Source organism: Alternaria infectoria, assembly GCF_024043175.1.
Source record: "Alternaria infectoria strain BMP 0036 chromosome Unknown scaffold_16, whole genome shotgun sequence".
Classification (NCBI taxonomy): Eukaryota; Fungi; Ascomycota; class Dothideomycetes; order Pleosporales; family Pleosporaceae; genus Alternaria; species Alternaria infectoria.
Window position 1 is genome coordinate 362,000 of NW_026250705.1, and position 13,926 is coordinate 375,925.

The 13,926-nt window shown below is 54.8% G+C and overlaps 5 protein-coding genes across 5 annotated transcripts; 2 read left to right on the forward strand and 3 right to left on the reverse strand.

The window, feature by feature from the left end:
• Positions 1-1,521: 1,521 nt before the first annotated feature.
• J4E92_008367 (uncharacterized protein) lies at positions 1,522-3,702 on the forward strand (the record flags this gene model as incomplete). The annotated part of the gene is made up of 1 exon (XM_051499719.1): positions 1,522-3,702. One exon carries the CDS (start codon positions 1,522-1,524, stop codon positions 3,700-3,702), a length of 2,181 nt encoding a protein of 726 aa, XP_051350095.1.
• Positions 3,703-4,767: 1,065 nt separating this feature from the next.
• On the reverse strand, positions 4,768-5,566 carry J4E92_008368 (uncharacterized protein; the record flags this gene model as incomplete). Its single annotated transcript, XM_051499720.1, has 3 exons — positions 4,768-4,925; positions 5,050-5,166; positions 5,254-5,566. The coding sequence occupies 3 exons, from the start codon at positions 5,564-5,566 to the stop codon at positions 4,768-4,770; spliced, it is 588 nt and encodes a 195-aa protein (XP_051350096.1).
• A 1,117-nt stretch (positions 5,567-6,683) lies between these two features.
• On the reverse strand, positions 6,684-8,400 carry J4E92_008369 (uncharacterized protein; the record flags this gene model as incomplete). The annotated part of the gene is made up of 2 exons (XM_051499721.1): positions 6,684-7,582; positions 7,899-8,400. The coding sequence occupies 2 exons, from the start codon at positions 8,398-8,400 to the stop codon at positions 6,684-6,686; spliced, it is 1,401 nt and encodes a 466-aa protein (XP_051350097.1).
• A 2,457-nt stretch (positions 8,401-10,857) lies between these two features.
• Positions 10,858-12,798, forward strand: J4E92_008370 (uncharacterized protein; the record flags this gene model as incomplete). Its single annotated transcript, XM_051499722.1, has 2 exons — positions 10,858-10,865; positions 10,908-12,798. 2 exons carry the CDS (start codon positions 10,858-10,860, stop codon positions 12,796-12,798), a joined length of 1,899 nt encoding a protein of 632 aa, XP_051350098.1.
• Positions 12,799-12,859: 61 nt separating this feature from the next.
• Positions 12,860-13,512, reverse strand: J4E92_008371 (uncharacterized protein; the record flags this gene model as incomplete). The annotated part of the gene is made up of 2 exons (XM_051499723.1): positions 12,860-13,237; positions 13,306-13,512. 2 exons carry the CDS (start codon positions 13,510-13,512, stop codon positions 12,860-12,862), a joined length of 585 nt encoding a protein of 194 aa, XP_051350099.1.
• Positions 13,513-13,926: the final 414 nt, after the last annotated feature.

The following is a 13,926-nucleotide window of genomic DNA, read 5'->3' on the forward strand; positions in this document are numbered from 1 at the left end:
GTGCTGCTGCGGGTAAGCTGCTGTTTGCGGGTTTGATGATTGTTAGGCTCGGAATCGTTCCGAGTGGTGAAGGTTTTGGTGAAGAGATTTGGGGCGGTGAGGCCTGTCGGTGAGATGACGGGTGAAGGGTATGCACAAGATGATGTGCAGGGTCTTGTACTGTGGGTCTGGGGTAACGAGGTATGCGATTTGCTCGGTTGGGCTGCCTGGTTAGGGATGAATCGTGAATACGCGAATGTCCTCGTTTTGGTTGGGTCGCTCGACGAGCGTGTTGGGCAGGATTGGGTTGTTTGTGACGGGCACACATGTGGAAATGAGAGATTGCGATGGTCGTGGTGACGGCTGGCGGACTCGCTACGATGCATGGCATTCTATTGACACGACTAGAAATATATACATGGGACTTGTGTTTTTGCATTCTGTTGCCAGTGCACCTTCATGTCATCTTCGATCTCACACCTTCCTTCTGGAAGCCGACGCCAAGAAGCATGCAAATGCGCGTCACGGCTAAGAAGTAAACGAACGGGACGTTCCCCAGATCGATGGCGTTCCATCGCCAAAAGGCCCAGTAGATCTCGCTTCCGACCGGCAACACAGTGAGCAAATGGCCTAGGTCGGCGAGCAGCAAACCGACTATGAAGGTCTTCCAGACTTTGACGTCGGCCGTGGCGCGCAGGATCGAGGCTTCCAAAAAAGCAAGTCCAAGGTACAGATTCGCTAACTGTGACATGACTATGGATGTTGAGATTGGAACCGGGAGGCCCGGCGAGCTGGCTGCATGGGTCAAGTCCAGGTAGGTGGATTGGAAGAAAAACGCGTAGATGGCACCTAGAAGGATGGAAGCGGGCTCTAGCCAGCAGAAGACGAGGCGGTAGACGGTGGGTATGGGGGCGGGTGGAGCGGTTGATGCCATGATGTTTGAGCGATGGTTTGGCCCGGTTTCGCGTGATCTAGGTTGTGGGCTCGACGCGATTCAAGATGGTGTACCGTGAAGCGACTTGGATGGCGTACCGTCGGAGCGGTGTAGCATAAGCAGACGCAGGAGGCCGTGGTGACAGTGGATCGGAGGAGCCGGATGCAGCAGCAGGCGGTCGAACGGTACTCTTTACGACTTGAAGGACGGTGTGGGTAGTGCTGGCATGATAAGATAAGTGGTAATTTGCAGGGGTGGGTCTGGAGTTGCTTTGGTGAACAGACCACGTTCGGGAGGCACTCGAACCGGCTTGAGATCGGCTGAGTCTCCTGGCCTAGTGTGTGGCACGTCGTCTGGCGTTGTTAACAAGCTCTGTTTTCCCTCTCCTGCGACTACTAATACTCATGCTATAAACCTCGTGTCCGACTCTTTTGCGTATCCTTGCTTTCCGCCTACACCCTCACTCTCCCTACGCCTCGCAGCCCGCTTTGCTGTGCACGCTCTCTTAGTCACCGCCGTGTTATCCTGCGACGTTACGATTCGCTTTCTGTTTCGCACCTGCCCTTCACCGCAACTCGTCGGGCTCAGTAGTCAGCATCCCTGGGAGCATGCATCGCAGGCAGTCCATCCTGTCGCACCGACCGAAGACCTCTTCCGACGTGGACGACGACACCTACACCTCTGCCGCGCCGCCGCCGCACACGATGAAGCGCACCATCTCGCAGACATTCCCTACCCACTACCAACACGACGTCAAGGACACCAACATGTTGGACGCCGTCAACGAAGCCACCATGCACGCCGACGGCCTGTCGCAGCATTCACAGGCCAGCTCCTTCTCCCGCGCGTTTGGTGCAGTCGCTGGTAGTTTCACCCGCCAAAAGACGCGCCGGCGCATGTCGTCCGTGTCGTCCGCCACACCTGCACAGCGTCGCCGCGGCTCCATTCATTCCTTATTCGAGTCGTTGCCCTCTTCGAGCACTAGCCAGAAATCTACCATGGATCAACAGCGAATGCCCCTGCAACACCAAGACTCTGGCATTCCCACTTTTCAACTGCAACCCCAAAGCACAAGCTCAAAGGCTTTTGCTCCTTTCAAGCGCCTGAGTAGCATGCGACGCCGCCCCACAGCTTCGGGGCCGTCGACAGACATCACCAAAACCCTTTTCACGCCCGCCGTCTCCTACCCCAGCCAGTCCGTACCAGGCGCCGCCGCCCGACAAGCAGCAGCCGCCGCAAACCAGGACCGCCAGAACCAGCTACGCCGCGAGCAGGAACACACCCACCGCTTTCTCAATGGCCTCATCACCACGTCCATGCGTGATGACGACATCAAGGACAACGAGAGCGGTGTGGACATGACATGTGCTTCTCCCATTGTCCGCGCCGACAGTGTCACGGAGAAGAAGATGAGTGAGTTGGCAAACACCAGTCATTGGGGCCACGCTAACCGTGTCACAGTCGATCCCTTCCAACGCCTTCCTGCCGAGCTCGCCACCACCGTTCTGTCAAACCTCGATGCCGCTTCTCTCGTACGGGCCGAGCGCGTCTCGCGCAGCTGGAACGAACACGCCTCGTCACCGCACGTCTGGCGGAACGTCTTCCTCCGCAAACACGAACCTGAAGTACACGTCTCCCCTGCGCCTATCCAGATGGGCGGCTTGGGCACTGGCAAGATGGCAGGCGGCAACCCAGCACCAGCCCAGGACTGGAAGCAGATGTTCAGGGCGCGGAGCACAATCGACGGGCGATGGAAGACCGGTACACCCGCTGCCATTTACCTGAATGGTCACACAGATAGCGTCTACTGCTGCCAGTTTGACGAGAACAAGGCCATCACCGGCTCCCGAGACAGGACTATCCGCGTGTGGGACCTGAAAACTTACAAGTGCATCAGGGTCTACGGTGGACCCAACCATCGGCCAACAGCCAACACTCCCCCACCCATGGAGGAGCGACCGGAACGAGTCATCAGCCACGCTTCGCTCAACGGCACCAAGGTTGGCAACGAGATATACACCGTCCCTGCCGATTACCACGACGCTTCCATTCTCTGCTTACAGTACGATAGCGAGATCATGGTAACAGGATCCTCGGACTACACCTGCATCGTATGGGACATCACCGGCGATGAGTACGTTCCCATGTACCGACTCCGCGGCCATGAGGCTGGTGTCCTAGACGTCTGCCTCGATGACAAGTACATCATCTCCTGCTCCAAGGACGCCATGATCAAGGTCTGGGACCGTAAGACTGGCAACTGCGTCCGCACACTCAAGGGTCACAGAGGCCCAGTCAACGCCGTTCAGCTACGCGGCAACTTCCTCGTTTCCGCTAGTGGCGACGGTGTAGCTAAGCTCTGGAACCTTGAGACTGGTGTTTCAATCAAAGACTTCCCGTCCGAAGACCGTGGTCTCGCCGCTGTTGAATTTTCCGATGATGCAAAATACGTTCTCGCCGGTGGTAATGACCACGTCGTGTACAAGTTTGATGCTTCAACCGGCGAGCTGGTCCACAGCAGAGTTAAGCACGACGGCCTTGTACGATCGCTGTTCCTCGACGCCTTCAACGGCCGCATCGTGTCTGGTTCGTACGACCAGAGTATACAAGTTTCGGATTATGAGACTGGGCAAACATATGCTGTTTACAAGAACTGGACAACGAGCTGGATTCTCTCAGCCAAGAGTGACTACAGACGCGTTGTTGCTACAAGCCAGGATGGCAGGACTTTGATCTTAGACTTCGGCCACAATGTACCCGGATCGGAATTGCTCGCTGGATCGAAGTAATCGAACATGGTTAGCTGGATCGCCCAACACACGGTTCAGACAGTGTCCTTAATTCTTTGGTCGTCATCGACCTTGCTGCAGTACCCTCGCAGCCGGCCCTTCCCGCACCCCGCGCCCCGCCATTGTCAAGCCAAGTGGCATATATACCCCCTCCGCGCAAAGATCGGGACAAGGAACGGATTGCAGACGTGAGCATATACAACCAGGCCGGCCAAAAAGTTTTGTTGCAGAAGAAGGTGTTGATAAATCTTTCCCCAAGTCAAGCATAGCATTACATCGGGCAGGCGTTCTCCGTTATCTTCTTCATGCGTAGCCTCTGAGTTTATTCCCATCCTTTTTCTCTCTATATTCTGTTGTTGCTTTCTCCGTCTTGCCTTCGTGTTAGACTGCATTACTAGCATATATTTTGCGGGACGTGGTCACTTAAGCCATGTTTTTTTCCCGATTGCTGCTGTACTTCGGCTTATTAGATCTCTCCTTTGTTGTTGTTTCTTGTGGGGTTTCTGGGCGTAGTTATAGGGATTGTTGTTGTGTATAGATGCTGGGATGGAGATGAGTGAGTGATAAGCAACTAAAGACGCTCCTTTAATATCAAGATTATATACTTCACTCTTCGTTCCCCTGTTGTGACTGAGTCATGCGCCGTGCCGTTTAGTCGCAGTGGTCAGGCCATGTATGGTATGGCGATGCCTCATGATACTTGTAACCAAGTTATACGTGTCCCAAGCACTGTCATCCTCCCACGGAGACGCGTAAAGAGATCAACTTTCGACAACCCTCTCTCACCATCAGACACATCAACCCACGAAACAATTTCATAGACTAGAAAGAAACATCAATATTCCACGCAAAGGGTATACACAACAAACACCACACTCCCCCTCCCCTCCCCTCCCATCCACACTACCAAGTCCCCCTCCTCAACCCCACGCCCTCCACCCTCTCCCACCACGTCCCACTCCTCCCCTTAGTCGCCCTCTCCATCCACGTCCCACTCCTCCCTTTAGTCGCCTTGTTCGCCAAAGAAAACACATACGGCACTTGTTTCCTCTTATTCGAGTTCTTCTAAGACCCCTCGTTGTTCTTCTCGTCGAGGCAGATGCACAGGGCGGCGATGAGCGCCATGTCGACGCCGGGCGCGATTTGCACGCCGTAGGTTTGCTGCCCGAAGAATATGTCTTTGCCGCTGAGGAGCTTGCGGTCGATGCGGGCGACGACGAGACCTAAGGGGGGGATGGGGGTTAGTTTGGGGCGTTGGGGTGGGTGGGTAGGGAAGGGCAAGCGGAGAGGCAAGGGAGGGAGGCAAGGGAGGGAGGGAAGGGAGGGAGGGGAGGGGGAGATGCGTACCTCCTTGCGCCTCATCTAGGATATCAGCTTGAGTATCGAAGAAGTCGCCTTTCATAGTGAGGCTTTCCTGCTTGCCGTTTTGCGAGGTGAATGTTGCTGTTGCTTTGCTTCCAAATACTGTATCTCATCGTCAGCCGACTACATTCTTGCATCAAATTTCAAATCTCCCCATCCTCTTTCCCCCAAAAAAGAACATAAACTCACATTTAAAACTACTCTTCACCTCCATAATCTTCTCACCCCCCGCACTCTCCACCACATACGTGGAATGAATATGGAAATGCTCTTTGACAATACTGCACAGGTGGTTACCCTGCATATCGAACATCTTCTTGCGACCCGTCAGGCTCATGACTTTGCCTTCGACTTTGAGGACGGGGGTCCCGTTTGCGAGTTTGATGCTGAAGCTGTCGCCGCTGAGGGACATGACTTTTTCTTTCAGCACGAGCGTTTCGGGGCCGGCGGCGAAGAATTGCGGGAATACGCCGATGGGCTGGGGGGCGGGGGCGAGGGCCATGGTTGTGTGGGTGGGTGGTTGTTTGGGAGGGGGGAAGGCTGGTGGTGGTGGTGATGTTGGGGTTGGGGATGCGGTTGCTGTTGCTTGTCGTCAGGTGTTAGGGATAGGTGCGCGAATGGTAGGTAGTGTAGGACACAGTAACGTTCCGGTGCTGGGAGTCAGATAGTAAAAGCAATAGGTATGAGTCTGGTGTCGGCATTGGCATTTAATCACATCTATCTGGGAAGCCTTACGTGACGCTAGGCGGTACTACCGTCGATCTTGGGGCGGTGCTTACGGTTAGGCAAGCACGGGTGGGGCTGAGCTGCGGCCGGCCAACCGAGAGCGATGTCATGAGGATGCCAAGTATCCTATCAAAAGACCACGGAGGTGATGAACATGACATGGACCGTGTTAAGGAAACGGTAGTGCAGGCTGCGCCGGCCAGGACAGGAAATACTGCAGCCATATGTGTGCTAGTATTGCATCTTGTGCCAGAAATAGAAACGTGGTAAGCAGCATGCATACTTACCCGATGCATCACTGGATCAATAAGGTGCACGCAGGTCAGACTGTGATATTGCAAGACCAAACTTTTGAGCATTGGGAGAGACCACTATGAACTCCGCCAACCCTATAGTCGAGACCTCTAGTCCGAATTGCCCTCGCGCCCCAACATACATGACAAACATGGCGACCATATGCACGAGGCTGGCTTTCAACGAAGCACAGCGTAGAATATATACACGGACCACAGAGCCGATATAAACAAATGGTCTAGACCCAGGGATTTCTCCCTTGGAGAGCAACAACCAGGGGGGTATGAAACTAGGCACCGTTCCCGATCCGGCAGTATCGTGAAGAATGGAACTGAAAACGACTATAGTAAAACAACAAACAGTAAAGGAAGCCGACAAGACATTAGTTCTGGACCGCCAGATTGCGGCCGGATTAAGGACAGTATGTGGTGAGTAGTGGAACATGTCGAGTGGATCCTGGGGTATACAAGACAAGACCGACAAGAGATGCGAGATGGTGGGTACAATGCGAGGTGAGCAATACGCACGTTCATGCGTGTCGTTAGGCAAAACAGATGCTGGAGCGAGAGTAAGAAGGCAACAAAAGACTAGTAGATCGTTCAAACGTTCTCTGTAAACCGAGATGACCTGGATCCATCCGCCGAATGCAGACTTCTACCAAGAGTGCCTCTGGGTGGGGCATCAGGATTTGGAGATTGTGGCGGACTGAGATAGTGGCGGTCCGAGAAGGGGTTGCCCTCATCAGGATGCCGTATGACTGGTGTCCTGGCTGGGCTGGGTCGAATGTTCATGGGTCCTGACTCTCGGTTCGCTGGGCTGTCACCGATCTCCTTGCCAAACTCTTTTGACATGCCGGGACCGCCATATGTGCCGTGTTCATCTTGGTAGAAAGAAGATCCAGACATTGTGCCGCCACGAGAGAACTGATCTGATGTCATGCCCTCGCTGAAGGCAGAAGGGAGCTTGCGCCCTGACACCCGTTGAAAGCTGCGTTCACCACCACTGAGGTTGGTTTCCGCAGTCTTGCCTGACAAACCAGAGAAACGGTTCAAGAAGGCGATAGGAGCCAAAGTACTAGCTGTGGTGGGTGCTTGCCTCATCGACTGGTTGTTATCGGTGTGATCGTCGCCAGTGAGTTGTAAAGCACCGCCCTGCTTCCGCTTGTGACGTCTAAGCAGCAGCAGTATTATGGCGAGAATGAGCGCAGCGCCTGCCAAACTGCCCACTACACTTCCGACGACCTGTGGGGTTTCAAGTGGAGAAGGAGCGGTGTCGGCATCAGCATCTGAGATGCCTGCTGTAGTGGCAGCAGGGGCAGCCGCCGTTCCAGACGCGTCCCCACCGGCACCACCATAGTATGCTGTTGTTGACGCAGCATCCGAGGAGATGACGGCACTGCTAGTGAAAGCAGATTCTGCTGAAGTTTGAGAAGATGACGCTGCGTCGGACGAGGACGTGAATTGCGATGCCGATGAAGATGTCGAGCGAGTCGGAGCGTCTGCGATGGTCGCAATCAAGTCAGTCGCAGTTGACGCCGAGATGCTGTCAAGAGAGACGAATGAAGAAGATGAGAACAAGGAAGCAGTGCCTGGAAATGTTAGACTTGATCATGTTGGCAGTATCGTCTGGCTTACTAGATGCGGTCGAGTTCAAGATAAAACTAACATCTGATAGAGGCACAGGGGCTGCAGATGGAGTCGCAATGCTTATGGGGCTACTAGTTGGAATTGGAGATGCGCTCAAGTCGGAGGTGGCCGGGACTTGGCCGCCTGTAGAATATGGGTACGCAGGAACGGTTGGAACCACGAGGTCACTTGGAAAAGGTGGGACTGCTGGGACGGATGGAAGCACAGGAGCCGCAACTGTAGGTACTGCTGGTACTGCTGGAACACCGGGTGAAGGAGCGGAGGGCAGTGGTTGTTGCGCCGCGGGAGCTACCGAGGGTGCTGGTGCGGGTGAAGGCGCTGCGACTGCTGCAGCAGTCGGTAGTGCAGGTGCATCTGGGGACTGAGGTGTGACGGGCGCCATAGTCTCCTGGGCGATGAAACTTCCGCTGGTATCGACGGTCCCGACTACTTCGACGGCGACAGTGACAACCTTCGTGTTGCCTAGCGCAGCACGACGGTGAAAGAAGCGATGGCCTCTGCTCATGCTGTCTCTGGCTCTCAGTTCAGGGATAAGGTCCTCCTGGCTTGGTTCCTCCTCTTTCTCTTCAGATTGCGGCACAGGTTCGCTCTGGGGCGGGACGTTTTGCGCTCGGTGACGGTAGCGCGAATCGACTCTGGATATCCTGGGAGGTGTTGCAACGGGGTCCATAAAGGTCTAGAGACGGGGCCAGGCAATATGGACTAGGGCGATGCTTCCAGAGTATCGGTGGCGAGGTGCGCGGTTTGGCGGTACATGTGTTGTAGGGACGGTGTTGCGAATGAGCGGACGTTCGGGCTTCAGCCGATGCAGGGAGTCCAGTCAATGGAGTGGGTTTGGGTGGGAGCGAGTGAATGTCGGCAAAAGAATGGACGCCAGGTGACTGACTGAGGGATGGTCTGGAGGCGGCAACGATCAGCACTCACATGTCAGGAGGATGGATTTGAGGAGGACCTACGTGAAGGCGATCAATAGGCCAGCATTTGCTTCGCGACGGTCGCGCGGTTGAGGGGGCGGACGGGGTGGTTATGGGGGAACGGGCGGCGGACGCAATTTCTAGCGTCGTCTATCGTGCAACGGGGTGGGCCAGACGTGGTGTGGGTGTCGCGCGACGGCGGCTCCAACAGCTGCTGTCCTGAGGGTCCCTTGGCCGTGGTAGCGCTGGGTCCGTGGAATTGTCGACGTCGCGGCGGAAGCGTCGTGGGAGAGAGCGATCGGGACACAGGGAGCAGACACAGACACTTTCACAGCGCACGCCGACGCTCCAGCCCAGCCAGATGCAGCGAGGAGACGAGAAACCGTTTGGGGTCCGTCGGCCGTTGGCACAGACCTTGTGGGCCTGATTGGCCCGCAACCGAGATGATATGTCCAGGAATAGCAGGCCCCACCGGCACACCATATCACCACACGCACGAAGCAGCGCTGGATCTTCGCTGCCATGACGACTGGTGACGACGGCAATCTCTTGCTTAATCTCGTCCTCGCCCACCCGTCGCGCATCGTTGAGCTTCACTCTTCGGCAGTATAACTTCGGAGAATTGGCGTACCATGGTCCAAAGGGGCTGCTAACTAGCCGTCCCGCTTGCACCTGCAGTGGCGCCACACCATCCAGCGACGGCCTTTCAGGTACCGCATTCTGGAACGGAGCATGCAGGGCCATGGCCCACTGCAAAGTCTGTCGATGTGTTATTCTTAGTTGCCGCCCTTGGGTTGTCGCACCTGCCATTGCTATTGTCGCACAAGCATCGCCGACTCGTGCTCGTCGCCTTGGGGGACTCGCTTGCTGCAATCTGCCGCCGTGCCCTTTCCACCACCGCCGGCCCGTGTCTGCTGGCTGGCGTATTGCCAAGCCCGAGTAGTGTTCATTGTTCGCTAGGGTGGCCTTCATAGTTCACCACCAACATCACGAGCTTCCTCTCTGGAACGCGCCACTGTCTAGTATGTTTGTCTGGAGCCCCTGGCCTATCGCGTCAACAAACAACAGCGCATGAACCACGCCGAACAAAGAGCGAGGCCATCCACGCCGTATGACATTGCCCTCCTGATCCAGACCTGCCCTTCAGCATGCCTCATTCCTCATGACTTGTGAGATGTGCCACTCTGCGGTGCATGACTATTCGTCATATAGCTTCACAGACCTTAGCAAACCTAAACGACAAGGCCTCAGTGATCAGCTCTATACGCACGAGTCATGCACCTTAACACGGAACTTCAAATATCCTCTGACACGAGCGCGACTTCGAAACACAAACATATAGAATATATATGTGATATATAACCAAAGGGGTGATCGGCGGCGCGCCAGATTCCGCGGTTCCGTCCCTTGCTGCTTTCTAAGTCTTTGTCTCCGCTGGGAAAGCGTGCGTCTCATCGGGTTCCACACGCCCAACTACGACTGCCTGCCGCTTGTGGACTACTACATCGCGTTGCGCACGTCTTGTCTGGTTGACTCTCAGCAAACTGACGGTGCAAAGTGTCGAACCACCCAGTCTTAACTTTCTAGCGCGTGTCTATTCGTTGTACCTACTTGTTGAGCATGCGTATAGGTGAATACGCGAGTGGCGAGCGAATACGCCGTCCCTCGTATCGGAAATGCGTATGAGTTGTCGCGTTTTACCCCACATTGCCCCTCTGTACTGCACGCCTTCCAAGCCTCGCAAACACTTCCCAGTTTTCAAGACACTGGTTATATAATTCGTGCCTCTTCCCATGCGTGTCGCCCGTGTCGTAACAGGTGCACCAACACCCAACAATGACGTCGCCAACAAGTCAAGCAATGGACCCCCAAAAGCACCAAAGACGCCCACCACCTCTTCCTCCCCGAGACTCTTCAACAAGTGATGCGCCTCCACCCTATTCCGTCATGGGCATGTCTTCGCAAGACCCGCGCTCCTCTTCGACCCAGTCGCTCGTCCCAGATCCCTCGCAGGGAGAGACTGGGCGACGGCGCCTAATGCTCGTTTTCATTCATGGCTTCATGGGCAACGAAACAAGTTTTAGGAGCTTCCCAGCCCACGTGCACAATCTTGTAACTATCACGCTCGCCGAAACCCATGTCGTCCACACAAAGATCTATCCCAGATACAAATCCAGGGATTCGCTTGAGATTGCGAGAGATAATTTCTCAAGATGGTTCGGTTCTCTCACCCACCAACATGCTCAGGACTGACAGCTGTCAGGCTAGCTCCACACGAGGATCAATGGACCGACATTGTCTTGCTCGGTCATTCCATGGGTGGCTTGCTCGCTGCAGACATCGCGCTAGTCTTCCGTCATCGCATCATTGGCATCGTGAATTTCGATGTTCCGTTCCTGGGCATGCATCCTGGAATTATCAAAGCTGGACTAGGCAGCATCTTCAGTTCACCGCCAACGCCACAGGACGCAATTGTGCAAGACGCCGACGTTGGAAAGAGACCCAGTAGAATGAGTACGATCTTCAACCCAAAGCCTACGGATCCCAATTACAACCCGGCATTCCCAAATGATGTGAATCTGCCAAATCGGAAGGGCTGGGAAAACAGCCTACACTGGCTTACCAAACACTACAAAGATGGCTTGAAAGAAGCCACCAAAGGGCTCGTCAAGTCCCATTTCGAGTTCGGTAGCGCAATGGCCGACTACAAGGAATTGAAGAACAGATACGCAAGAGTGCGCGCACTTGAAGAAGACGACGAAAGCAAGAGGAGATCTGGGTTTGGCCAAGGGCGCACAGTACCTCGAGTACGCTTTGTCAACTACTACACTGCAAGCACCGGAAGACCCAAGAAGCCGAAATCTCCCAAGTCGCCTTCTCCAAAATCCCCATCCCCATCCCGCTCCTCCAGCCAGCAACTACAGCATCAGGACAGCAACATGAGTGCATCGAGTGAGGTATCGCGACAAATACCCACTCAAACAGAGGAACAAGAGAGGTCGAGAAGTTCATCGGTCACATCGTCCGAGCCAGAGATGACACACGTGCATCCTGAACCCATGGCAGATTCTCCACCGCTATCCATTAAAGTCCACGAGCATCGAGAGGACGGTGTCGTGCCTGTCAGCCCTCAAGACCTCCTCTCGGCTACCAGCCCTACAGCACCTCAAACTTTCGAGGAATCAGCGCGCGAGGACAGTGGTCCTCCAAACTTACCAGAGATCCCGCCTATCCCGCAGGAGCCGCCATTTGTTGATCTGATGCAATTCTCCGACAAGGCCCAGCGCAAAGCTGCAGAGAAGGAGCACGACCAGGCTCTTAAAGTATATCAGAAAGCTGTCAAGACACGCAACAAGACGATCAACGAACGGACCAAGATGGAAGAGAAATGGGAAAAGGAAAAAGCGAAAGAGAAGAAGGACCGAGAGAAGGAAGAGAAGAAGAGGCAAGACGAGCGGGAGAAAGCAAGAAAGGAGCAGGAGAAGGAAGAGCTGAAGAAGGCTGAAGAGGCAAACAACATGTCAGCAGAGGACAAGCAAAGGCAGAAAGAAAGAGAACAGCGACAAGCAGAGGCAGAGCAGAGGGAGGAAGAAGCGCGGCAAAGGCAACGAGAAGCAGACTTGCGCGACGGCAAGATACCCGCAGAAGACAAAGCCTCACCAAAACGCGCTACAACCGACCTGGAAGAGGACATTGGTGCCATTGAACTGGGCGACTCCGAACCAGCCCAACACAACAACCCCCAGCACCCCTACGCCAACTACGTATTCTCGCGCAGCGGCATCATGCGCCAAGACACACCCGACAACCGCGCGAATTCCTCTCTCACCCTTTCCACAACGGACAGCCAGAACAGCCATCATCGACCAAAGAACGATTCGGAAGAAAGTAGTGCGCCTGCGAAACCAAAGAAGCTCAAGAAATTCTGCATGCTGCCACCGAAAGACGCAGATGGCAACAAGGACCCCACATGGATACGCGTCTTCATGGAGAACATGGACGAGGTGACAGCACATACCTCGCTTTTCTTCATCAACGAGACGTACGAGAAGCTAGTAGGAGATGTCGGCGCGAGGATAGAAGACTGGGTCAGAGAAGCGGATAGTGTGAGGTTGGTGCGCGAGATGAGTGAGATGGGAGACATGAAGTCATAATTATCGTTCAAGATACCCGTTGTATATAAAATCAAAGTAGACCGTTCTTTCGTATCCCTTTCTAGCTTTGAGTACTCGTCCACCCCATCTGCGGCGCAATCGACATGACCCTGCCACCCACAACCAGCCCCCAAACACCCAGTCCCAGTATCCCTGATCCACCGTTCGCCATGCCCGCCCATACGCCGCCTGCTGCCGCCCATCCCAGACTCAACGTACCCAGTAACAGGACGACGAGCTCACTACCCCGTATCGCTTCATTGAACTTCTCGACAAACGGGATCTTCGTCTGATTCCTATCGTTCCAGAAATTCTTCATGTGTACCCTCGCGAGGTACGCAGCCGCCGCATTCGCCGCGCCAGCCCCAACCAGCACTTTTGTAGACGCGAGGCTAGGTACGATGAGGAGGGCCGTGGAGGTGAGGAAACTGAGTAGTAGCTACAACCCTCTCGTTAGCTAACAAATAGTCTCACGTTGCCCTTGAGAGAGGGAGGGGGATTACGAACTGTAACAGTCCCACTAGTCTGGGTCGACCGCGTCTTGTGCAGTCTTTGCGCCGCGGTATTCGACCATTCTGCGGCTTTTTCGCTCTGCGACTCGTATTGCTGCAGGCGCGTTATGTTTTGGTAGGAGAGGTAGAGGCCGTAGGCGCTGAGGGCTGAGGTGAGGCTGAGTTGGAAGACGCTGACTGTGTAGATGGAGGGGGAGAACATTGTTGAGTGAGAGGTGAGGTTGGAGAGATTGTTGGTGGTGTGGTTGCTGGGGTGGGTGTGAAGGTGTAGAAGGAAGTTTGGGGGAGGGACGGGACGCTACGTCATCGTGTTCTAGAACTTGCAGGGTTGAGCAGGCATCTACTGTAGGCTGTTGGCTCCTGCGTTGGAACGCGACACCAACGCGACGACGCGAACACCTTCGTGATGTCCTTACTATGTGGAATAGACATGTCGCATCTGCTTTATGTCGCCATTGATGCCCAAGTTCGGCCATGCGCCAAATTCGAGAAAAGGCAGACTAATCAGCTTCCGTCACACATACTATGCATGCTGAAGACTACGACGAGTCCTTCGTGTGGAAGTGCAGGCTCCATGCCCTCGCATTTGGTCAATTGCCCTTTTGTTTGTGGTTGT